This window comes from Ochotona princeps, unplaced genomic scaffold, assembly GCF_030435755.1.
Source record: "Ochotona princeps isolate mOchPri1 unplaced genomic scaffold, mOchPri1.hap1 HAP1_SCAFFOLD_129, whole genome shotgun sequence".
Lineage (NCBI taxonomy): Eukaryota > Metazoa > Chordata > Mammalia > Lagomorpha > Ochotonidae > Ochotona > Ochotona princeps.
The window spans coordinates 140,673-166,201 of NW_026699562.1; the positions used below are offsets into that span (position 1 = coordinate 140,673).

General features: G+C 48.5%; 1 protein-coding gene across 2 annotated transcripts; it reads right to left on the reverse strand.

The window, feature by feature from the left end:
* ADNP2 (ADNP homeobox 2) lies at nucleotides 1–25,529 on the reverse strand. Of its 2 annotated transcripts, none has more exons than XM_058659793.1 (4): nucleotides 25,375–25,529; nucleotides 14,705–14,825; nucleotides 4,765–4,854; nucleotides 1–3,467 (listed from the first exon to the last, which is right to left on the reverse strand). In XM_058659793.1, exons 2-4 carry the CDS (start codon nucleotides 14,810–14,812, stop codon nucleotides 285–287), a joined length of 3,381 nt encoding a protein of 1,126 aa, XP_058515776.1. In that variant the 5' UTR covers nucleotides 14,813–14,825; nucleotides 25,375–25,529; the 3' UTR covers nucleotides 1–284. The 2 variants fall into 2 exon arrangements, with proteins under 2 accessions (XP_058515776.1, XP_058515775.1); XM_058659792.1 differs by lacking the exon at nucleotides 25,375–25,529 and adding an exon at nucleotides 16,175–16,425.

Consider the following 25,529-nt stretch of genomic DNA (forward strand, 5'->3'; position numbering starts at 1 on the left):
AAATGGAAAACATGGCAAATTTTAGTTTTTCAGTTGTATAATTACTGACACTACTAGCAAAACAAGGCGTGCATGAAAAAATTTAATTTACATGGCAGAAAAAATAATTTACAAATCAAACTGTAGGAAACAATATATCTGAAAAAAACTAGTCTTTCTCAGCACCTGAAATAAATCTAAAGAGCAGCATAACAACCACTGAAATTGATTAATTCAACACAGTGAAGAAACAACCTATCTTAAATCTCAATAGAAAATCTATTACCTAGCACTTTCACTCTTTTTTATAAGCTTTCTGGTTCATACTCAAAGTTCAGTCTATGTTTAACATTTTTAAGTTCAGACATATCAAAGCCTAAAAGTACAGAGGGTTTGTGATTTTTTATTGCTTTCATGCAAATGTATCTACGTTTTCCAAAAAATGAAGCCACATCAATTTTCCACACCCATAGGAGTGAAGATAGCAATTCTATTTCCTTTTTAGTAGGATATGGTCTCTTGTGAAAATAATCTCTGAGAAACTGCTTTTTCTTCTCGTAAGAGCGGTCCTCGTATCTCTTGGGATCCAGTGCTAAAATCTGAAGCACGTCCTCACTGGCAGTCTGTCCCTCTGTCCTGCTCTCATTCCTCTGTCTTTTACAAGGCACAGCACTAGACCCCTTTTCTGGGCCAGGGGCTGCATCGGCATTCGGAAGGAGGGCCTGCTCCTCCCCACCTCTCTGGCCTTCCGCCCCCATGTGGCCATCAGGCAGCTTTCTCTTCACGGGAAAGCTGGCGTCGTGGATCACTTCCCCACGGACCAGGAGCAGCTCACTGTTGTTGATGAGCTCAGGCTGGATCTGGAGGTGGGAGCCGCTGTCCTTAGGAGCACTTCTGCAGCGCAGCAGGTGGATGGCGATGGCCGCCAGGGTCATGTTTCCAGTGTAAACCCCACAGCAGTGGATGCACTTGAAGGCCGGAGACTTGAGGATCGTGTGCACTGTGGGCATGATGTGGTGCCGCTCCTTCAGGTGCAGCTCGTAGGCTTCCGTTGTCCCAAAGGTGGCGAAGCAGAAGGGGCAGGTCAGGGCTGGCTTGCTGAGGCTTCCAGGCACGCCCTCAACCTGGGGCCTCACCTTCACGTAGACAGGCACCAGGGACTTGGAGTGTATCCCAGCAAGGATAGCCAGGTATACCTCCTGTTCGCCAAGCTCCTCTTTGGGTAGTGCAGTGATGAAATCCAGGTGGGGAAAGAGCAGGCTGCCATTGGCATCGAGCTCCAGCTGGAAGCCCCTGTTGCTGTAATCCACAGGCAGCCGCTTCTTCCCCAGGTGCACGGTCTTACTGTGCTCTGAGAGGCCCTTGATGTCATGGAAGGTGCATGGGCAGAACAGGCACGCCAGGCCATGCATCAGCAAGTGGCGGATGAGCTCCCCCTCTGAGACCAAGCGTTTGCAGGACAGGCAGCGGACCACTTTCTCCCTCGTCCACTTTAAGAACGGGGCACACGCTGCCAGCTTCTCGGGTTCCCTTTTCTGGTCCGCCTTGGACTCGCTGTGCTTATGAGCCACCTCCATGTGAACCTGGTACACATTGGATGGAAAGAGCTCGTTGCACACGGGGCAGGTTTTCCATTGCTTGGCCTGTCTGAGCACCTGATTTGCATCTGCCATGGGTGGAGAGGCCTGGATGAACATGCTCTGGGCCGCGCCCACCAGCACAGGAGGTGTGGGCAGGCTGGGCACAGAGCCGGCCGTCTGCGCAGATGCCCCTGAGGGCAGGAGCTGGATGGGCATCTGTGGCGGGGTGACGGTTGTGAGGCCTCCTGGGGCAACTGGCAGGGTGACTGAGAGTGGCGCCAGTGTGTAGGTGGGAATGCCATTCACTTGCTTTCCTGTGGGGATCAGCTGCCGGAGAATTGAGCCCGAGGTCAGAAAGGTGGTGCTCTGTGCAGCGGCAGCAGCAGCTCTCACTGGTTGGTTCACAGGCACAATGCTGGTGCTCACTGGGTGGTTCAGCTGCAGAACACCAGGCCTCACTGGCTGGCCCACAGGCACAACTCCTGACACGACGGGCTGGCTGAGCTGAAGAACACCAGAACCTACGCCCTGGTTCCCAGGAACGGCACCTGAGGCAACCGTCTGGTTAGAGGAAAGCAGCCCAGAAGAGACCCCCTGGCCAGGAGGGAGAACCCTCAATGGCACAGTCTGGCCAGGGGGCAGAACCCGAGATGGGGCTGTCTGGCCAACAGGGAGAACCCCTGACTGGACCATCTGGCCAGGGGGAAGAACCCCAGAAGTTGCTGTCTGTCCAGGAATAACCCCAGCAGGAGTCATCTGGCCCGTAGGCAGAACCCCTGATGGAACTGCTCGGCTCACAGAAATGACCCCTGGAGAGACAGCCTGCAGAACCCCAGGGGTGACAGTGGGGTTCACAGGAAGGACCCCAGGCCCAGGGGGCCTGTTTCCGGGCCCCACAGGCTGGGCGAGAGGTAAGACCCCAGGGCGAACGGCCTGGCTCACAGGGAGGACACCAGTGGCCACTGACTTCTTTGCAGGTCTCACGGGCTGGCTCAGGGGCAGCACAGGAGGATTCCCAGGCTTATTAAGTGGGACCCCGGGGGAGAGGAAGACAGGCTGAGGAGCCGACGGCTGTAGAGCTAAGCTGCTCTGGCACACGGGCAGAGGACTAGAGACCAGAGTCACCCGAGACTGGGCAATAGCAGATGGAGTGTGAGTGAGGTTCCCAGACGTGCCGGGGGCCACAGTCACCGACTGCACCACAGCTGAGCTTTGACTGTTCTGCGGCAAGGCAAGACGAAAGCAAGGAGGTGGGGCCGTGAGACCAGGAGCAGCACTGTTGTTGCGCGGGATGGCCATGCGTGCAGCTGGCTTCGGTGCTATATGCATTTGCTTCAGAAGTCCAGTCCTCTTAATGTGCTCTGAGATCACAGATCTAAGCTTGTTCTCCAAATCCCGGTGTGTATCTGATGTCAGGATGTGGTACATTAACGCATCCTGGCTGCCGGCACTGGCACTGCACTTCTTACAGTAGAATCTGTCAGACGGCGGCCCCTTCTCATCACTGGTCTTCGGTTGCTCACCCGTTTCCTCATTTCGTAGGCCAAAGTAGGAGTTAATTAAGTAATGAAAATGAGCTACTAGTACATGCTTCTTCATGCTGTAGTACAAAGTGTTGGAAAAGTTACATTTCAAACACGTAAAGCTTATCACATCACTCCTCGACGATTTTGTTTCTCCTAGAATATTCACCGTGTAGTTTTGGACTTTGCGAACAGGCGCGTGAAACATCCTGAAGTGCTTTCCCACCACTCTAGGCTGAGAAGCAAACACACAGTTGGGGCAAGGAATCACCAGCTCCTGGTCAATCTCATCCTCGTGGCAGCGATGCAAATGGTTCCTGAATGAAGTCAGCACCTTTGTCGAGTACTTACACAGGCTGCAGCAGTACGGCTTCGTCCGGTATCTCTGTTGAAAGAAGACCAAGTCTTAGGCACAGTCCAACAGAGCCAGCTGGCTGTCTGAGGCTGGGACAGGGAACGGAGTGTCTTTCAGAGCAGGAGTTAGCAAGCCTTCCCTGCAAAGGGCCAGACACTGAGCATCTGGGGACTCAGGCCACACAACATGGTCTGGACTATCACGGCGTGAGTGCCCGTTAGCAACAGGCCAGGAGCAGGCATACCTAAGCTCCAATAAAGCCGTGTTATGAACATGGACTTAAATGTCATGACCCACCAAACAGTATCCCTGTGTATCTTCTTGAACACTTAAACACACAGCAATTCTCCTAACCCTGTGGGATGAACACAGGATGTGGCCCACAACCTGCAGTGTGCAGATTAATCCACCATGCCATAGTTCTGAGCCCCTGTAGTGACAGCTGATGGTGAGTATGTTTCCGTCTGTTTACTTCAGTTATAGTTAGGGTTACTGAAGAAATCCTATCGCTCAAGTACAGTGTGTCCCAAGCCTTCCATCAAGCTTCCCTATACTCACTCCTCCGCCCACAGCAGCTTCCAGTCCTGCATGCTCCATTCACACACATGCTCCCTAAAGGTCCACCATTTTCATCTTGAATACTGTATATTACTGTACTTCTTCCTGTTACGACTGCCTTCGCTATCCAGCGGAAGTACCACCAGGTAATTACCACCTACATCAGTAAGCAAGCCCTCAGCCTTGGCGTGCGGCAGGCAGAACCATCCAGGTTCACGCAAGTGTACCCCGTGAAGGCCACACATCAGAGGATGAACAGTTGACAGAGCTCTCAGATGTGTGTTAAGTGACACATGACCATAAATCAGAAACACAGCTATGTACCATCATTATCAATCACCACGTCCAGCACACTTCCACACACAGGATGTGCTATCCTAAGATGATATGACAACGGCTCTAACCTTTCTAGCTGACAGAAATTTTTTAGCTCCATTTTAACCTACAGGACCACCGCAATATTCACAGCTGACTAGTGACAGAAGTGTTGTTCCGTCTCAGGGTTTTCACACACTCAACACTGAGGCACTGCTTTAGCTAAGCTGATGATTAAATCAAAGACCCATCACACACTGGCAACGTCAGACAAATACTATCACAAAACACTCAAGCATCGATAACCCTACATTACCAAACACTAAATTTCATTTTCCTTTCTCTTCCATGAATAGTTTAATTACAGTTCCTCTCCATTCACTGGCAACCTGATCTATTTAAAGGTTCCATTTACCCTTAACTTAAATAACACAAAAGGTATAAAAACACATACCACTTTCTTTCCAGAAGGCTCCCAGAGAGAAACATCACCCCAGGATGTGTTATGCAAGTACTTTTCTCCAGGATCAAAGTCTTTAAGGTCCTTTAAAAATAAAGAGAAAAAAGGGAGACAACATTATATGAAATCATAAGATCAATATTCCATTACAACCTGATCAAGATTACTTGGTGCCTAAGAAACTCTCATGGGAAGAGAGAAATGAAAGTAAAAGCATAAAAAATTATTAAACTTAGAAAAATGTTGAAATGATTCAACTTAAAACCAGTTTCAGAAAAAAAAAAAGTAGTTTCAGGGCCCAGTGCTGTGAAGCACGTAAAGCTGCCACAGCAGCACCAGCAGCCCATCCGGGTACCAGTCTGAGTCCCAGATGCTCCACGTCTGAGCCAGCTCACCGCTAAAACTCCTGGCAAAGCAGCAGACAATGGCTAAAGTGTTTAGGCCCCTGCGCCCATTTGGGAGACCCGGATGAAGATCCTTGCTCATGGCTTCAGGCTGGCCAGCCTCAGCTGTTGCAGTAATTTGGGAAGTGAACCAACAGATAAGAGGTATCTCTCTCTGCTTTTCAAATAAATAAATAAGTTTTTTTTTTTTTTTTTTTAAAGTCACTTTTTGGGCCCGGCAGCGTGGCCTAGTGGCTGAAGTCCTCGCCTTGAAAGCCCCGGGATCCCATATGGGCGCTGTTTCTATTCCCGGCAGCTCCACTTCCCATCCAGCTCCCTGCTTGTGGCCTGGGAAAGCAGTCGAGGACAGCCCAATGCATTGGGACACTGCACCCGTGTGGGAGACCTGGAAGAGGTTCCTGGTTCCCGGCATTGGATCGGCGCGCACCGGCCATTGCGGCTCACTTGGGGAGTGAATCATCGGATGGAAGATCTTCCTCTCTGTCTCTCCTCCTCTCTGTATATCTGACTTTAAATACATCTTTAAAAAAAAAAAAAGTCACTTTTTAAGAAACACGTAAGAACATCCAACAATTTTCTCTTTCTGTAAGCAAAGTCTAAGCATACAGCATAATTCTAAAGTGCCTATAAGCTTCATAAGTGCATTAAAGAAAACTTCAATTTTTATACTAGATACAGTATCTTTACATTATAGGGATTTTTTTTAAATATATTTATTTATTTGAAAGAGTTTCAGAGAGAGAGGAAAAAGAGGGAAGGAGGGAAGAAAGAGCAGGAGAGGGAGAGAGATCTTCCACCCACTGGTTCACTCTTTAATTGGCCCAGTGGCCAGGGGTGTACCAGGCCAAAGCCCATAGACCAGAGCTTCATCTGGGTCTCTCACATGAGTACAGGAGCCCAAGCACTGGGGCCATCTTCCACAACTTTCCCAGAGCTAAGTTAGAAGTACAGCCAGGACTCCAACAGGCACCTACATGGGACACCAGTACAGCAGGAAGCAGCTTAACCCACTGCACAATGATGCCTGCCCATGAACACAGTATTCTGAACTATACCTAACCATTATCATTTAGTCCTCTGTGGAGAACCAAAGGCAGTGTCCTCTTATCTCACTGTTTAAATATCGCTCACATCAGACATGGAAACAAAGGTAAGAACAAGCAAAGGGCTTTTTCTCAATTGGAACAGGCATTTTTAAAATAAGAATTTCCATTTTTTTAAAGATTTATTTATTTTTATTACAAAGTCAGATATACAGACAGGCGGAGAAATAGAGAGGAAAACCTTCCATCCAATGATTCACTCCCCAAGTGAGTTCAACGGATGGTGCTTGTGCCAATCCAATGCCGGGAACCAGGAACCTCTTCCAGGTCTCCCACCCGGGTGCAGGGTTCCAAAGCATTGGGCCGTCCTCGACTGCTTTCCCAGGCCACAAGCAGGGAGCTGGATGGGAAGTGGAGCTGCCAGGATTAGAACCGACGCCCATATGGGATCCCAGCGCATTCAAGGTGAGGACTTCAGCCACTAGGCCATGGCGCCGGGCCCTGTCACATGCTGCCGGGCCTGTCACACCAAGAAAAGTCCTGCCAGAGACCTACATGTAGGAATGGATGAGGGGAGGCCCCTGGTAGGAGGGTAAGCTCAGAAAGCAGGCCTCAGCTAGAGAAAAAAGGGACATGTCTTAGAACGTGAGCAGGAGACAAGCACAGCCCACAGGAAGCAGAGATGGCCGACTTCCACAAGCAGCCCAGGCAGGCACAAGTTCATTAACAAGGACTTAAGGCCATTTACTTCACCCACACTCAACCTCCAGTGTTTCATGTTAGGCGCTGGGAGGCAGAGACACAATTCCGGTTTCACAGGTTCATAGCTGCCTGTGGTCTAGATAAGAAAAAACGTTATGGTCACAAATGGTCTACCGGAAATACTACAATGAAAGAGCTGGGGTACGGTGGCAGAGTTGTGCTAAGTAACTGCCTGACTCCAGTTAGACTGAGTAAAGAAGCAGTTCAGATGGGGGCATGGCTAATTGTGACAGGGAAAAGAGAAAAATAAGTTCGGGGAGCAGCTTAAGCAACTACCCAGTACCCCCAGATCCCCTCTCAGTGGCCAGAACCAGGCCCACCTTCACTCCCCAAACAGCCTTCTGCTAACAGATCTCCTAGGAGGTATATGACATGGGTACAGGGTCCCAAAGCTTTGGGCCATCCTCTGCTGCTTTCCCAGGCCACCAGCAGGGAGCTGGATGGGAAGTGGAGCAGCCGGGACACAAACCAGCACTCATATAGGATGCTGACAGGTAGACGAATAGCTTGCTATGCCACCACACCAGCTCCACGGTACTGTGAAAGTAAGAAAATGCCTGGTGCGGTAGCCTAGTGGCTAAAGTTCTCACCTTATATACGTCAGGATCCTATATGTGCACCAGTTCTAATCCCAGTGGCCCTGCTTCCCATCCAGCTCCCTGCTTGTGGCCGTGGCAAGAAACAGAGGACAACCCAATGCCTTGGGACCCTGGCCCCGCATGGGAGACCAGGAAGAAGCTATTGGCTCCTGGTTTCGGATCAGTTCAGCTTGGCCATTGTGACCACTTGGGGAGTGAATCAGCAGATGGAAGATCTTCCTCTCCTCTTTGACTTTCCAATAAAAAATAGTAATAAGTAAAACTCTTAAGAAAAAAAGAAAACACACGACTCTTGGGGTGAGCAGGGAAGGAGGACAGACAGAAATAGAGACAGCTGAGAATGGGGTATCATCACAGTAACTTCAGGCCAGGAGTCACTGGAATATTAACAATCTTTCAGCACCCAAAGACCAATGCGTTTAGAGAAATGAAACTCAATACATCCTGGGAAGCATTACTATTCAGCTTGCCAGAAAAGTGATCCCTTCAAAGCTGCACCACAACCCAGAAAGCAAGCCTCAGAAGGGGCAAAAATGACTCCAACCACTCAAAGAGGTCCTAGAACAAAAACCTACAATATTTAAAGGAAACAAAATCTAAGCACTTATTAAATCCAATAACCAATACAAACTTTCCAGGAACACAAACACCAACCAGAAAAATGACCCAAAATCATGAAAAAATGACAAAAACATGAATGCAATAAAGAAGAAAAGTGGGGCTAAAAGTCCTCACCTTGCATGTGCTGGGATCCCATATGGGTGCCGGTTCTAATCCTGGTGGCCCTGTTTCACATCCAGCTCCCTGCTTGTGGCCTGGGAAAGCAGTCAAAGACAGCTCAAAGCCTTGGGACCCTGCACCCGCGTGGGAGACCTAGAAGAGCTCGTGGCTCTTGGCTTCGGATCAGCGCAGATCCGGCTGTTGCAGTCACTTGGGGAGTGAATCAATGGACGGAAGATGTTCCTCTCTGTCTCTCCTCCTCTCTCTACATCTGACTTTGCAACAAAAATAAATACATCTTAAAAAAATAATAAAAAAAGTTTTCCAAACTCTGAACCAAAGAATACATCCTTTAAAAAAAAAAGAAGAAAAGTGACCCAAGCTATACTACTTTTTTTTTTATTGGAAAGTCAGATTTACAGATCCAAGATCTGTATATCACTTGGGGAGGAATCATCAGATGGAAGGTCTTCCTCTGTCTCTCCTCTATATATCTGATTTTGCAATAGAAATAAAGTCAGATATACAATCAAGATCAAAGAAAAAATCACAAAGTTAGAAACGCTTTAAACTGAATCACCATAAAAACACAATAAATGAAACTTACAAAAAGCAACTAAAGCAAAGCCCCACGGGGAGGCAGGCCTTTGGTGCCAAGCATCTCATCTCAGCATCTGCTGCTAAACTCCTGCCCAGAGAGGCCGTGCGACCCACAGCCCTGGACAGGAAATCAACCCATACACAGCTGCTGCAGGGTGTGCTTGGGGAGTGTAGTACACACATGGCAGATTCTTTTCTCACTCTCTGTTGCTCTGCCTTTCAAATAAATAAACATTTTAAATACAATAAAAATGAATAACAAACCTTAAATGGTTGTTTATAGCCCTTGTCTCTATTCTTAGGGATTTCTGCTTTTTACCTGCTGGATGCTATGGTACAGTAAGCTCTGATTATTAAGTAAACAGAAATCAAGTTACTTCAAAAAGCAAGAACAACAAACAACACACACAAAGAGGAGCAGAAAGGAAGGGGATTGAGGACGGGAGGGAGAGAGAAGGAGCTATGATGGTTATCCTACAATCTATAGATACATTTCAAGAAATCTCTTCTTTGCATATTGACAAAAATTGATAGGGTCCAGTGCAGTGCCTTAGCAGGCTAATCCTCTGCCCGCAGTACCAGCATCCCATCTGGGCAGCTGTCTTAGTCTCAGATACTTTGCTTTTAACCCCCACTCCCTGCCCAGGAAAGCAGTAGAGGCTTTGGGACCCTGCACTCACACAGGAGACCAGGAAGAAGCTCCAGGCTCCTGGCTTCAGATCAGCTTAGCTATCGCCATTGCAGCCATCTGAGAAGTCAGCAGATGGGACATCTCTTTTAAACCTATCAGATAAAAATGCGTAACAAAAATAAAGAACCATGAAGAACAGTAATAAAGAGGACAAAAAACAGTTTGTACAGAAAAAAAAAAGTGGAAAACAGCAGTTGAAACTGAAGCCATCACCAATATTCTCACACCTCTGGTAGAATATTTGAGTGTCGCACCCGCGTGGGAGACCCGGAAGAGGTTCCTGGTTCCCGGCTTCGGATCGGCACAGCACCGGCCGTTGCGGCTCACTTGGGGAGTGAATCATCGAACGGAAGATCTTCCTCTCTGTCTCTCCTCCTCCGTATATCTGACTTTGTAATAAAAATAAATCTTTGAAAAAAACAAAAGAATATTTGAGGGTCGGGCCCAGCACCATGGCCTAGAGGCTAAAGTCCTCACCTTGAATGCACCAGGATCCCATATGGGCGTCGATTCTAATCCCGGCAGCCCTGCTTCCCATCCAGCTCCCTGCCTGTGCCTGGGAAAGCAGGCAAGGACGGCCCAATGCTTTGGGACCCTGCACCCACGTGGGAGATCCAGAAGAGTATCTGGGCTCTTGGCTTTCAATCCGCGCAGCACCAGCCATTAGGGAGTGGGCCATCGGACAAAGATCTTTCTCTCTGTCTCTCCTCCTCTCTATGTATCTGACTTTCCAATAAAAATAAATAAATCTTTAAAAATCAAGGACAGAATATTGAGTGTAGACAGATGGACATAATAAAGCAATTATGATGAAAAGCTAACCTTCTGTAGAATGTAGGCGACGAGTAAGCATGGATGCTCACTGTATAACCCTTTTACTTTTCTGCACGTTTGAAAGAAAGTTAATGATACACTGCAGGAGGTAAGAGAACATTATTAATTAATTAATTAATTAATTATTAAAGATTTATTCATTTTATTACAGCCAGATATACAAGAGGAGGAGAGACAGACAGGAAGATCTTCCGTCCAATGATTCACTCCCCAAGTGAGCCGCAACGGGCCGATGCATGCCGATCCAGAAGCCGGGAACCTGGAACCTCTTCCGGGTCTCCCACGTGGGTGCAGAGTCTCAATGCATTGGGCCGTCCTCAACTGCTTCCCCAGGCCACAAGCAGGGAGTATTTATTTATTTATTTATTTATTTTTCCTGGGTATCCATGCGGGTACAGGGTCCCAAGGCCAGAGCAGAGCCGATCCAAAACCAGGAGCCAGAAGCCTCGTCAGGGGTCCCGACATGGTGCAGGTGCCCAAAGACTTAGGCTATCCTCTGTTGCTCTCCCAGGCCACAAGCAGGGAGCTGCATTGGAAGTGGAACAGCCAGGGCACAAACCAACATCATAGGGGATGTTCATGCTGCAAGGCAGAGCCAATGCATTGGCCCCAAATTAATTAATTATATATATAATATATATTAAAAAAAACCTTCCAGTACCTATGGAATTGTGTCATGTAATGCAATGTAGTTAATGAATAAATGAGTAGAGAAAAAAAAAAGACAAAGTTACACACACACACAAAAAAAGAAAAATTATTAGATTTGATCATATTTTTTCCAAAACAGAAAACAGAACTTTAAAACTCAGAACTGTCAAATAAACATTAACGACTGGAAAAAAAAAAAAAACTTAACTTTCTATTACACTAGAAACTCCACTGTACTATATTGTTCCAATTCTATCTCTTAACTTCTGCTAGACTGCCTCCTACCAATCTAGAAAGTCAACAGATGACAACCCAAGTCACCCAATGCAGTGAGAGATGACAAAGTACTTGCGCCTCTGCCAGCCTCACAGGAGACCAGAACAGAGTGCCTGGATCCTGGTCTCAACCTGATTCAGACCTGACTGGTGCAGTCATTTGGGAAGTAAACCAACAGGTAGATTTCTCTCTCACTGTGTGTAGCAAATGTGGTTTAACCCACTACGTCACAATGTTGGCCTCAGTAAAAAAACAAAAAAAGAAAAAATATATATATATGTACACGCACATATGTACATGTATACATGCATGTATGTGCGGTATGTATGTATATACATATATATACATTTTTAACAAAACAAAGAGAAAATTAATTCTATCATATTTCATGCCTGTCCATCTGCAGGCCACTCTAGCAAGACTAGGAAATCAAGTCTTTTGCTAAAATAAAGAATTCGGTATATTCCCCTCAAACATCAAAATAAGTTTTTTTTTATACACGATGACTATAAAAATGCTTGCCCAGGGTGGACCGGGCAGGACTGAGCAAACCTTAGCCTACAAGCCAAACTAGAAGCCAGGATGGAACACAGGTCATGCCAAGCTAGGCTTTTGCACCTACTGGTCTGCATGAGCCAGGAACGCTAAGCCACAGTGTCTAAGGCAGAGGTCGGGACAGGTGAGGGGCTGTGCCAAGCTGAGTCAGAGCAACCACTGGCAGGCGCGTGATCTAAGGTTGGGAACAGACCTGCTTGGGGAGCTAAGGGGACAACCCTAGCTGGGTTGAGATTCCCACCAAGGGGCACATGGGCTAGAATGAGGGCTGTGTTCTGATCAGGAAACAGTTGTAGTCTCCCTTGACACAAGTGTGGACTGGGATTGGATGCACCAGGCCAGCCCAGACCCCAACACCGTCTGGTGTCCTGGAGGACCAGGGTAGATGTGGGACGGACTAGGCTAGGTCTCAACCCCCTACTGAGCCATGTGTGAGCCATATGTGGGTATGAACGAGCCATGACTGGGCTGAAACATCCAACAGCAAGGACCAGTTTGGGTTGAAGGCCAATCAGGAAAAGCACTGTTTCTGCTAGGACAGGAGGTGAACTGAGTAGGGCTGGCTCATGGACCCCCTGGTATGCACAAAATCTGGCACTGGGAGAGGTTCTGATGAAGGAGCCTGGGCAACTCCTCTGGCAGAACACAGATCCGGCAGGTAAGCACAAGAAACATGATAGGAAACAGCCCAGAACAGGCCATGGAAAGTTACCCACTGGCATACATTTGGCATGGGTCGGGGGCAGACCACGCTGAATCAGTTCATGTCATCCACTGGCAAATCCGAACACCAGAACAGTGTGGGTCGAGCCAGGTTCGGTCGCAACAAAAACCAGTGCACATTACAGAATGCCAATGTGAGGTTGCCTATATCGATGTGACCGCAGCACCCAACCGGCACACGTGAGCACCAGGAAGGGAGAGACAGAGCCGGCAGCGGAATAAGGGGTGGTTCCCTTGCTGGACAGCTACTCCCACTGGAGAGCGTGGGCTGGGATGGGGGCGGACCAGACTGGGCAGGGCTACAACACCTGTGCGCCTCATGTGGACCAGATCAGGGAAAAGCCAGGCTGGGCTGATTATTCCTACTGGTGCAAACAAAATTAGAGTGGGTGAGGGTTGTTTGGGCTTAGCCACAGCATCAGCTGGCAGAAGCTGGCACTGGGGTCTAATTTTGTCAAGTCAAACCACAGAACCACCTGGAGAGTGCATAATCCGGGAGTGGGAGAGGCCCGGAAGGGAAATAGTGGAACCCTTCCTCTTGGGTTACCACTTCCACGGGAGGGCACGGAGACTGGGACAGGGGGCTGAGGTGGCTGGACAGATACCCAACAGCATCTGTGGGGGCTGCATAGTGGAGCTGGTTAGATGGAACAGAGCTTTGATGCCCACTGACATGTATGAGAGCTGAACGGGGTTTGGGACATATTGGACTACTGCTGCGCATACTGGCAAACTAGAGTAGGGGACAGACCTGGTGGGGGTTATTGTGGGTCGCTTCGACTGGGCCGCAGCTCCCACTGGTTTATGCGAGGGCCGAGTATGTGCTGGGCAAAACCAGGCTGGACTGCAACACCCATTGGTTCCAGTAGAAGTCGGGGCTGAAACCAGAACCAACCCAGCAATTGCAACCACCAGCTGATCGTGGCTATGGGCTGTGCCGGGCCCTGTACTTGCTAGTACATACAAGAATCTGGTCTGAGAACACCTCAGACAAAGTTTCTTTGGAGATCTCCCCAGTCAAAATGCTGGACTCAGAACCCTAACCAAGAAAAGACAGAAGACAGAGCAAGTCAATCAACCATCTCAGCTATATGTTGGCAGTGAAATATGGGGCAAACGGAGACTCTATGATGGACTATGTCAATCAGTGGATTCTTCAATGACCTCATCGTGCTTGGAGTGGCAAGACTGGTAGCAATTCATAACTGGTGAACCATCAAAACCACTTGAGCAAGAACCTTGGAGCATGCCTTACATCCGGGACCTGGGGAGGGTGGGAAATTGGTTGGGCCTTCTCCCTTAATACCCCCCTTTAAACATGAAGGAAACAATATGGAAATAATAGTCTTACCTACTTTCCTATAGCCCTTGAACCTTTTTACCCTAATTAACTATGTAAAGATTGTCCAAAATACAATAAAACAAAAATGCCTGCCTAAAACTAACTTTAAACTCCAACAGGAATGACAGAGATCTCTGGCACAGAGATTACACTGCCTCTCGGAAGTCTGCGTCCCACGCTGGAGTGCCTGGGCTGAGTTCTGGACACTGCACTTCCAGTTCAGCTTCGTTCTGACTGCCTCAGTTCAGCCTGGGAGGCAGCAGATGACAGTCAAATACTTGAGAAGAGACACAAACTGAGTTTCAGATTCTTCTTTTTTGTCTGGCCTAGCCCTGGCTGTTGAAGTCACATAAGGAATGAACCAGCAGATGGAAGATCTCTTTATCTTTCTCTCTCCCTTTCAAATAAAAATGAAAATAAGTAAAGCCTTGAATAGCTTAAATAGTTTGGAAGTGGAAAGAAAAACAAGTTTTTTTTTTTTTATTAATTATTTTGCATTATGTTACAGTTTCATAGGCTCTGGGAATCCCCCCCACGCCCCTCCCCCCTGGTGGCTTCCTCCACCTTGATGCAGTATTACAGTTCAAATTCAATCAAGAGAAAAACAAGTTTTGAAGAGATTCATAGTACAAGCAATGTCCATATTGCAGACTCCTACCCATCCTTCAAAAAATTCAAGTGTGATCTCCATAAGCCAGCACTCCCATCCTCTACCCTGTGTTATAATTTCTTACCTTCAGCAGCTCCTTGCAGCTATCAAGTCCAATATCCATGAGAATGCCTTTGACCTTCTTTCGCACCTTTCTAATGCTGTCAAGATTTTCCACTGGTATTTGAAACATTTTTGAAATTTTCCTTAAAAAGAAAATAATAATATCACAGTAAGTATATACACACAGCTACACAAAACTGTTTATTAACAGACTAGTAACACACTGGAAACAGAGCGTCATTTTCAACAAATGTAGTTGGGACTACTGGATATACACACCCGATTCAATCAAAATAAACTCCTTCCTCATACCATGAACAAAAAAGGACCACATATTTACACATAAGAAAATCTACAAACGCTTACAGGAAAACAGCAAAGTTCACAATTTTGGAACAGGTAATAGATTCTCAAATATGACACTAAAAAGTTCTGCAATAAAAAATAGGTTAGAGTATGAAAATACAACACTTTTGGCGCCAGATGACATTATTAAAAAAGCAAACATGGGCCCAGCAGCGTGGCCGAGCGGCTGAAGTCCTCGCTTTGAACACGCCAGGATCCCATATGGGCGCCGGTTCTAATCCCGGCAGCTCCACTTCCCATCCAGCTCCCTGCTTGTGGTTTGGGAAAGCAGTCGAGGATGGCCCAGAGCACTGGGACCCTGCACCCGGGTGGGAGACCTGGAGGAAGTTTCTGGTTCCCGGCTTCAGACTGGCACAGCACCGACCGTTGGGAGACCCGGAAGAGGTTCCTGGTTCCCAGCTTCGGATTGGCGCAGCACCAACTGTTGCAGTCACTTGGGGAGTGAATCATCGGACGGAAGATCTTCCTCTCTGTCTCTCCTCCTCTCTGTATATGTGACTTACGGAAGATCTTCCTGTCTGTCTCTCCTCCTCTCTGTATATCTGACTTTGTAATGAAAATAAATAAATCTTTAAAAAAAAAAAGCAAACAATCCACAAAACTGAACAAAATACTTACATATCACATTTTTGCTCAGGAACCTATAACTAGCTTGGCCTAGAGACCCAGCTGCTGCTGTTTTCTGGGGAGTGAACTACAAAATGGATGACTGAGAATAAATAATAAACCTTTAAAAACATTAGAGGCTGGTATCAGCAAAATGACTCAACTGGCTAATCCTCTACCTGCAACCACTGACATCTCATTTGGGCACCAGTTCTGATCCAACTCCCTGCTTAAGGTTTAGGAACGCACTGGGGGATGCCACAAAGGCTTGGGATCTTGCACTCATCTGGGAGGTCTGGAAGAAGCTCCTGGCTTCACATCATATCAGCTCCGGCTATTGTGGCTATCTGGGGAGTGAACCAGCAGCAGATAGATCTTTCTCTGTCTTTCCTTCTCTCTGTAAATCTGTGTTTCCAATTAAAATAAACCTTAAAAAAATAGGGGACTGGCAGAATGGTATAAAGAGTTAATCCTCCACCTGCCGCTGCCAGCATTCCAGGTGAGGTGCTTCATGTCCCGCCTGCTCCATTTCCCTTCAGCTCCCTGCTTGTGGCCTGGGTGAGCAGCGGAGGATGGCCCAAGTGGTTGGACTCCTGCACCCATGTGGGAGACCCAGAAGGAGCTTCTGGCTTCTGGATTCAGCTCAGCATAGCACAGCTCCAGCTGCTGTGACCATTTGGGGAACAACAGCAGATGGCAGATAGATGAATCTTTCTCTCCCTCTCTTTTTAACTCTCCCTTTCAAATAAAAAAAATCTGTAAGAAAAAAGATAGTGGGGAGGCCAGTGCTGCAGAACAAGTTAAACCGCTGCCTGCAACATTGGCATCATATTTGACAGATCTTCAGATGCCAATATGAGGAGCTAGCGCAATGGCTCTACTGGCTAATTCTCCACCTCCAAGTGCTGACACCCCACATGGCACCAGTTCATGACCTGTCTAGCCCCCATCCAACTCCCTGCTGTGGCCTGGGAAGGCAGCCGAGGGTGGCCCAGGATCCTTGGGACACCGCACCATGTAGGAGACATGATAGAGGCTCCTGGCTTTAGAGCACTTATATATGGCTGCTGCAGCCATTTCAGGAGTGAACCAACAGATAGAAGACCTTTCTGTCTCTCCTCCTTTCTGTAAATATGCCTTTCCAATGAAAATAAGTTGTTAAAAAAATAAATAAGACAGGCCCAGCGCAATAGTATATGGTTAAAGTCCTTGCCTTGAACACGCCAGGATCCCATATGGGCGCTGGTTCTAATCCTGGAGACCCCGCTTCCCATTCAGCTCCCTGCCTGTGGCCAGGGAATGCAGTCGAAGACGGCCCAAAGCTTTGGGACCCTGGACCCATGTGGGAGACCTGGAAGAGCTCCTGGCTCCTGGCTTTGGACCGACGCAGCACCAGCTGTTGTGGCCATTTGGGGAGTGGGCCATCGGACAGAAGGTCTTCCTCTCTGTCTTTCCTCCTCTTGGTATATCTGACTTTCCAATAAAAATGAATAAATCTTCGGATCCGGCGAGACAGCTTAGTGGTTGGGGTCCTTGCCTTGAACGTGCCAGGATCCCATATGGGCACCAGTCCATATCCCAGCAGCCCTGCTTCCCATCCAGCTCCCTGTCTGAGGCCTGGGAGTGCAGTCAGGGACCACCAGGGCTTTGGGATCTTGCACCCACGTGTGGGAGACCCGGGGGAGGCTCCTGGCTTCAGACTGGCTCAGCTCCGGCTGTTGTGGCCACATGGGGAGTGAACCATCAGACAGAAGATCTTCCTCTCTGTCTCTCCTCCTCTCTGTATGTGCGCCTTTCCAATAAAAATAAATAAATAAATCTTTTCTGAATAAATAAATAAAACTTTAAAAAATAAATAAGACACCAGTTTGAGTCCCAATTGGCAGTTTCACTGCCAATCCAGTTCCCTGATAATGTGAATGGGAATGCAATGGAAGATGGCTCAAGGATATAAGCCCCTGCCACCCAAGAGGGAAACCTGGACCAAACTCCAGCCCTGGTGACTGAGGTCATTTGGGGAGGAAACAATCAACTGAAGAACTCTATCCTTTCTTCTACATAATTCTTCAAAGTAAATTTGTAAAAAAAAAGAAAGGAAATAACGAGAGCTGTCCAGGAAACAAAAACACTGGCATTCATATAATCCTACATAATAAAATGAAACCATGCAGCCAGTTTGAGAAACAGTCTGACTGGGGCCCAGCGTAGTACTCTAGTAGCTAAAGTTCCCACCCTGCATGCACTGGGATCCCATATGGACGCCGGCTTGTGTCCCAGCTGCTCTGCTTCCCTTCCAGCTCCCTGCTTGTGGCCTGGGAAAGCAGTCAAGGACGGCCCAAAGCCTTGGAACCCTGTACGCTCGTGGGGGACCTAGAAGAAGCTCCTGGCTTCAGATCAGCTCAGCTCCAGCCACTGCAGGTATTTGGGGAGTACACCAGTGGATGGAAGATCTTTCTTTCTGTCTCTCTTTCTCTCTGTAAATCTGACTTTACAATAAAAACAAATCTTTTTAAAAAATAGAACAATCTGACAGTTCCTGAAGAGTTAACTACGAAATTATTAACAGCCCCCAAGAGAAAGACATTCACAAACACCACACCAAGATGCCAAGAACTATATTCTTCACCATGATCAGAAAGTAGCCAGCACCCAGATGCCCACAACAGAATGCCAAGAGCGAAGTGTCGGTCTGTGTGGAGACACTGCAGAGTAAGAACAGTCAGACATTTGGAGAAAATACAGAGTACAGTAAATTCGTTAGACAAAATACAAGAGGATACTGCTGGGAGAGCTGAGGGGTGATGGCAAAGGGAACATAATTTCTTTTTGGAATAATGACAATATTTAAAAATTGTGGTGACACATGCTAAATGTGCTAGAAGTAATTAAATCACATATTTTAAACAGGAGAACTGTACAAAGAGATTTTTTTTAAGATCTGTTTTTACTTGGAAGTGTTACAGAGAGGGAGAGACACAAAGACAGATCTCCCATCTGCTAGCTCTCTTCTCAAATACTGGAAATGGCACAGCTGGGCTGATCTATGGGTGGGCGGCAGCGGCGCTGAGCTCTCGGACCACCCTCCATTGCTCTCCTTGGTGCATGAGCAGGGTGGTGGGTCACAACTGAGCAGCTGAAACTCAACCTGGCTTCCATTTGGAATGCTGTTGCTACAAGCAGAGGATCAGCTTGCTACACCACCATGCCAGCCCCCAAAGCAGTTAAATTCTACACTAATAAAGCTATTGTTAAAGCACTGGAAAAGATATCACTCTAAATCAAACCTGGTATGTCCCTGGACGAAGTAGTGGGCTGCAGCCTGTTTTCAACTGTCAGTGTGTATACAACAACTCCCCTGCAGCCTGGGATACTGAACCCCTCAAAAGCCTGGCTTAGAGCCCTAGCCTCCTACTGAGGCAGACCCTGGAAGCAGGGCGTGGTGGTTCAAGCAGCTGGGTTCTAGCCATTCACACCAAAGGCATGGAAGAGCTCCTGCTTCCTTTGCCTAATACCAGATGTTACAGGCAGCAAACCAGTGGGCAAGACATCTCAGTTCCTTTCTCTGGCTTCCAAATAAAATAAACTCAAAATAGAGATTAATATAGAAATAAACATTGGAGAGGTTGGTATTTTAGGTAGGCTACTGCCTACATGCCAACACCCCATAAGAGCAACAGCTTCGATACCAGCTGCTCCACTTCCAATCTACCTCTTAATGCTCCTGGGAAAGCAGCGGAGTATGGTTCCAAGTACTTGGAATCTGCTACCCACATGGAAGACCCAGAGGAGATGGTTTATTTGTGTTCTTCAGTGTAAAACATCACCTAGGTAGCTCTAAGGCAGAAAACTCAACAGCATTGTTGGTGCTGGAGGGAAGAGGAGGTACAAGGAAATCCCGCTTTGGGGGAAGATGGGCAAGAATATCAGGAGCACATGGAAGAGACATAACGTTGTCTGCATCTCTGGAAAACTGTTTGCTACAGGCCGCAGTCTGTTGCCATCATGATGTATCTGATGCTCACTGTCCCACATTTGCCTATGGAACCCTCTTGAGGCTGTTTTCCTTTGCCCCTTTGTTGACCTGCAGTCTATTTTATGCACAGATGTTCAGAGCTCATCTTGACAATGCTCTGGTCAGTCATTTTCCCAAGGAGTTTCCAGTTATGTTTTTTTAAGGTTTATATATTTTTATTGCAAAGGCAGATCAGGTTTATGGAGGAAAGGAGCCAGGAGCTTCTTCCAGGTATCCCATGTGGGTGCAGGGTCTGGAGGCTTTGGGCCATTCTGTATTGCTTTCCCAGGCCTTAAGCAGAAAGCCGGAAGGGAGGTGGAGCAGCAACGACACAACTGGCCCACATGGGATCCCAATGCTTGCAAGGTGAAGATTTAGCCATTGAGCCAGGGTGCAGGTCTGAGCTTCTGTTTTTGTCTTAAGGGTGAGTTATTTGAAAGGCAGAGCTACAAAGAGGGAAGCACAGATCTTTATCTACCAGTTCACTCCCCCCAAAAATGGCCACTATTGCTAGGCCCCTGCAATTCCGTCCAGGTCTCCCCTGTGGCTGACAGGGTCTCAAGCACGGGGCCATCTCCTGCTACTTTCCAGGCACATCAGCGTGGTGCAGAATTAGGACTCGGGCTGGTACCTGCAGGCTACCAGCATTGGAGGAATCAGCTTAACCCACCGTACCTTGGCGCTAGCCTCACTGTGGTTCTTTCTAACAAAGGTTGGATTTAGAAATCAAAACTGCACCACAAGTCCCCACTGCTACTGAAGTGCAACTGCCTCAGCTCAGCAGACAGAATATGGAATACCTGTATGGATGGGGGGGTGGCAGACTTCAAAAATCTGGATAATGAAGTTAGTTTCTAGAGTTTTGATGGTTCCCTTGTGAGTACAGAGGATGCTCTGTCTGTAATAATGTGCAGTAATGTAGCATCTTTTTTTAGCAACTTACTTTCAAATGATTTGGGGGAAAAAAGCTCTTCTTTATCTCTCTTTTTTTTTTTTCAAAATATGCAAACATTTACAAAATTTTGGAAGCTAAAAAAAATCTATCAGCCAAATGCAATTGGCAAACATTTTGGTTGCTTTATAATTAAGAAAATGCCAAGTAAAATAAAATGCAGGCCTGGCGTGGCAGCATAATGGCTAAAGTCGTCTCCCTGCCAGGATCTCATTCAGGTGTGGGTTCTAATCCTGGCAGTCCCACTTCCCATCCAGCTCCCTGTTTGTGGCCTTGGAAAGCAGTAAAGGACAGCCCAGGTCCTTGGGACCCTGCACCCACATGTGGGAGACCCAGAAGAAGCTCCTGGCTCAGCTCCAGCCGTTGTGGCCACTTGGGGAGTGAATCATCAGACAGAAGATCTTCCTCTCTGTCTCTCCCCCTCTGTATATCTGACTTTCCAGTAAAAATAAATATTAAACATATATATAATAAAAATAACATCAAATGGCACTGATAATGAAAATTTTAATTTCTATATGTTCAGATGGCAACTTGGCAATACCTAATATTTCCAAGGATAAGTTCTGAGCCTACAACTGTGCTACTTTTTTTTAAAGATTTATTTTTATTGGAAATAAAAAGTGTTAGGAATGGTTAGAGGAAGGACAGCCTACAGCGGGCAAGAAGGCTGAAGCTCACACATTCCAGGTGAACAGATAAACTTCACAAACTGAGAGAAGGGGTCAGCGTAGTAGCACAGTGTGTTAAACCACTACCTGAGACCCCCCATATGTGGTGGTCTAAGTCCCAGCTGCTCCGCTGCTGACCCAGTTCCCTGCCAATGCACCTTGGAAAGCAGCAGTGGATGGTGCAAGTGCCTGGGACCTGCCAACTGTGTTGGAGACCCAAATGGAGGGCCTAGCCCAAGCCCTGGCCATTTATGGACATTGGGGAATGAACCAGCAGATTCCTGTCTCTCCCTCTAACCCTAACCCTCTTCAGTAGGTAGCCAGATGACAGCTGGCTAGATAGAGCACTAGAGAAATGTGGAACATATTTTGTGAAAATTCAATATTAAATCAGGTCACAAAGGTGGACTGAGATCCAACTAACTGGGCAAGGGGGAAGAGCAGGAGGATTAACAACTAAGGGCAAGGACTTTCTGGACAGTAACAAGGAAAGCTAAAGCTTTGGAGTAATTCAGCTTCTTCTTAGATAGTGATGTGGAAAGTGTGTCAGCTTTCAGGGACTGTGAGCACTGTAGAACTGGGGGAATACAAAAATTGCAGCAAGTCAAAATGTGCTGAATTGAGTTTTGGTCTTCAGGAGTTTAGGCTAACAGACCTACTGCCAATAAACTGTTGACGCAGTTTAGCAACTAACCCCAAGGAAAGACCCTGCCAATCCCCCACTCTATCCGGCTCCTTTCTACTCACTTCTACTCACTGTCATCACACTCTGTAGGGTTCTTTCTAGAGCTAACTGTTCAAGCAGGACCAACTCCATGCATCTCAAACAAGGAAGCTAAACATAGGACTTCTGAGGAATAGTCTCAACTTACACAGCAAAACCCAATGGTGCTCCAGGACACAGGAAAAACACAGAGTACCAGCACTGCTTGGCTCTGAGGCAGGAAAGTCCTGGGCCGCTGGTCCTCGTGAGCTGGGAGGGACTCCAAAAGTGCTCACAGAGCCTACGTCACTTGTTCAAGGCTTGGCATGTGGGCCAAAGAACTGCAAAGCTTCTCAAATTCAGAGGAAGTATTCATTTTCAAACTTACGTCTGCCTATTCTTCCCTAAGTGTTACTGTGCCCCCCGAATGAACAACACAAATCCCTTTTTACTGTACAAAAAAAAAAAAAAAAAAAAACTTTTTTTTAAAGCAGATTCTTGCTGCTTTGAAGAAATCAACTTTATATCACAAAAACAAAAACACAAGTAAGTTAAATAACTCATATCCTCAACAAATCTTTCAAGATCCTTGGTCTCTTATCAATCATTTTGGGGAAGGGAAGCTCTCTTTTATCTATATTTTTCCCAGTGGAAAACATGATCATTTATCCTTTGATGCATTCTAAGACTTTATCATAACCTGTCCATTCTAAGACACAAGATATCCACACAAAATTCTCAGTGAACACACATGCTACTTTTACTGTTCGCCATTACTCTTACCACTAGGTACAATCTGTGTGCCAATAATCTACCAATCTACACACCTCAGCTCACAGCAAATTACCTTTATTCTCAAATTTTCTGGAGGATCTGAAAGTGCACCACGGACATGCAAAAGGAAATATTATTTCCTCTGTGTTTTTTAGTACTGTGAACATTTAAGGATATTCTTTTATGAGAAAAACACATTAGGGTAGTAATGTGTTCTAAGGCACAGGACCTTCCCTGTGCTTGGCTTGTGCAGAATCTAGACGCCATAAGGGAATTCCTCTGACAGACAACCCAGCACAGCACCAGCCAGGGTTCTGGAACTGCAAGCCGACATAGCTGTCACTCAGTTTCATTTACTACTGGTTCAGTTAGCTTCAGAAAATCCATCTTTCTAGACCTCAGCCCATCACCTACCAAACAGGGAGGTTGGAAACCTCTGCAGAGTGTGTCTGAGCTCATATCTGCAACACATTCCAGTTCATGAGCATTGAGTCTGCTCTAACAACTGGCGCCCTGCCACCCACATGGAAACCTAGATGAAGCTCCTGGCTCCTGGTTGTCTGGCCACAGGCCCAGCAGCCATTTGAGGAGTGAACCAGCAGACACAAGATCTGCCCCATGTAACTTTGCCTTTCAAATAAACTAATCTAAAACGTTTAAGGAAATACACAAGCCCAGCATTGTAGCCTAGTGGCTAAAGCCTCGCCTTGCAAGTGCCCAGATTCCACATGAGCACCGGTTTGTGTTCCAGCTGCTCTACTTCCCATCCAGCTTTCAGACTGTGGCCTGTGAAAGCAGCAGAGGACAGCCCAAAGCCTTGGGACGCTGCACCTGTGTGGGAGACCAGAAGAAGCTCCTGGCTCCTGGCTTCACATGGGCTCAGTTTCGGCCTTAATGGCCAGTTGGGGAATAAACCAGCAGACAGAAGATCTTTCTCTCTGCCTCTCCTTCTCTCTGTAAATCTCCTCTCCAATAAAAATAAGTAAGCCTTTAAAAATAAACAAACAGTAACCTAAAAAGCAGGACTGTGCCATAAATGAAAGCAAGATTCAGAAGGTCCAGGTTCAAACCCCAAGGAAGGATACTGCTCCCTAACCCTAACCCTAACGCGGCCCTGACAGGTCCATGACTCCCGGAGGGCACAGCAGAGAACACTAGGTTCACCTTCTCACACCAACAGCCATCAAGGAGTCACCAACAAACAGCGCGTTGCAATGGGGTAGGTTCCCCTGAAAACTCCTGGGATCCACTCTAGGCAGCTGCAAGTCTACCCCCTTCACCGACACCCCCATCAACCCCAAACCCACATCTGTGTCTTCCCTCCTCAGGGAACACCGGCTCCAGCAGGCACAGCTCCACACCCACCTGTCCCAACCCTCACCGTTCACACAGGGGCCCTTGCACCCCCTCAGATGCTACTCAGTCTCCAAGCTCTGTGTTTGCGGAAACCCGCGTACACAGGTCTTTCGCAACACCTGCCCCTTTACCAGCGTGTGCGGGGTACCGCTGGCCTCAACCCTGAGAGAGGGACCAGCAGAGGACGCGCCCAACCAACGTCCGCAGCCTTCAACAGCATCCAGACGTTCAAACCCATAGAAAGCGCCTACGAATGGAAGACCTATAATTCTGCGACTGAAATAGTGGACCGACAGTTACAATCAGTGACGTTCCAAGGCCAAACGTCTGTAGAAATGTTGTCTACACGGAGTTCGTCGCGGCCAGCAACGGCAGAGCAAGTGCTCCTCCGCTCGTGCGCATCCAGCACGCACAACCCAAAGCTCGAGGTGAGGGCGGGGTAGCCGCGACCCTTTCTCCGGGCCCAGCCTGGGGTCACGGAGAGGGTGCCCAGCCCAGGGCTGCACCTTCTCTTCCCGTCCCTCACCCGTCCGCTCCTCACCTTGCCCCAGTTCCCGTCTCTCGCGTGTCCGCCGTCGCACTCCCCGAGCTCCCCGTTACCCTCGTTCCCCATCCTGCTCCCGTATCCTCAGTTCCCTGAAACCTGGTCCAGTTCCATTCCCCGCCCTGTCCTCACCCCTCGCGTGCCACCAGTCCTGTCCCGCTCCCTGCATCCCCCTGTTCCCCGTCCCGCCCCCCTGCCCCATCCCGCCCGCCCTGCTCCCGTCCAGTTCCCTGTCCCCGTCCCGCCCCCACATCCCCCATTCCCCGTCCCCTTTCCAAATCCCGCCCGCTCCCGTCCAGTTCCCCGTCCCGCTCCCCGCCCCGTCCCTGTCCTTGTCCCCTTTCCCCATCCCGCCCGCTCCCGTCCAGTTCCCGGTCCCCATCCTGCCCCAGTTCCCCGTTCCCTGTCCCCGTTCCGTTCCCCATCCCGCCCCGCTCCCGTCCAGTTCCCTGTCCCCGCATCCCCCGTCCCCGTCCCCGTCCCGCTCCCCGCCCCTCGCGTGCCGCCCGTCCCACGTGACCCGAGGCCAGGGCGGGTCGAGGAGCGTCGGGGGACGACGGGCGCCGTTCGGGCCGCGAACCCCGCGCCCGGAGAACGTCCCGGAGTTCCGGAGGCCGCGGGGGCGCGGGCGGCGCGGGCAGCGCGGGCGGGTGTGGACGGGGCGGGCCGGGGGCGTCGCCGCGCGGGCCGGGGTGGGGGTGTACTCACCGCTGGGCTCCGGCTGCAGCAGCGCCGCGTCCCCTGCCGCCTCTCGCCGCGCCCCGCGGGGCCGACCGCGCCTCGCCGCGCGCGGCGGGACCCCCGCCTCAGCGCGAGCCCACCCCCGGCGCGGCCCGTCCCCTCCTCCCGGCGCCGCCAGAAAG

Excerpts from the sequence above, each read along its gene's own strand:
- ADNP2 (XM_058659792.1), bottom strand. The coding sequence starts at position 16,257 with ATGGGTGCAGGAGTCCAACCACTTGGGCCATCCTCCGCTGCTCACCCA. Across the intron at positions 4,855-14,704 it reads GCTGCAAGGAGCTGCTGAAG|GACCTTAAAGACTTTGATCC; the intron begins GTAAGAAATTAT and ends TTATTTTTAAAG. Across the intron at positions 3,468-4,764 it reads AGCCTTCTGGAAAGAAAGTG|AGATACCGGACGAAGCCGTA; the intron begins GTATGTGTTTTT and ends TTCTTTCAACAG.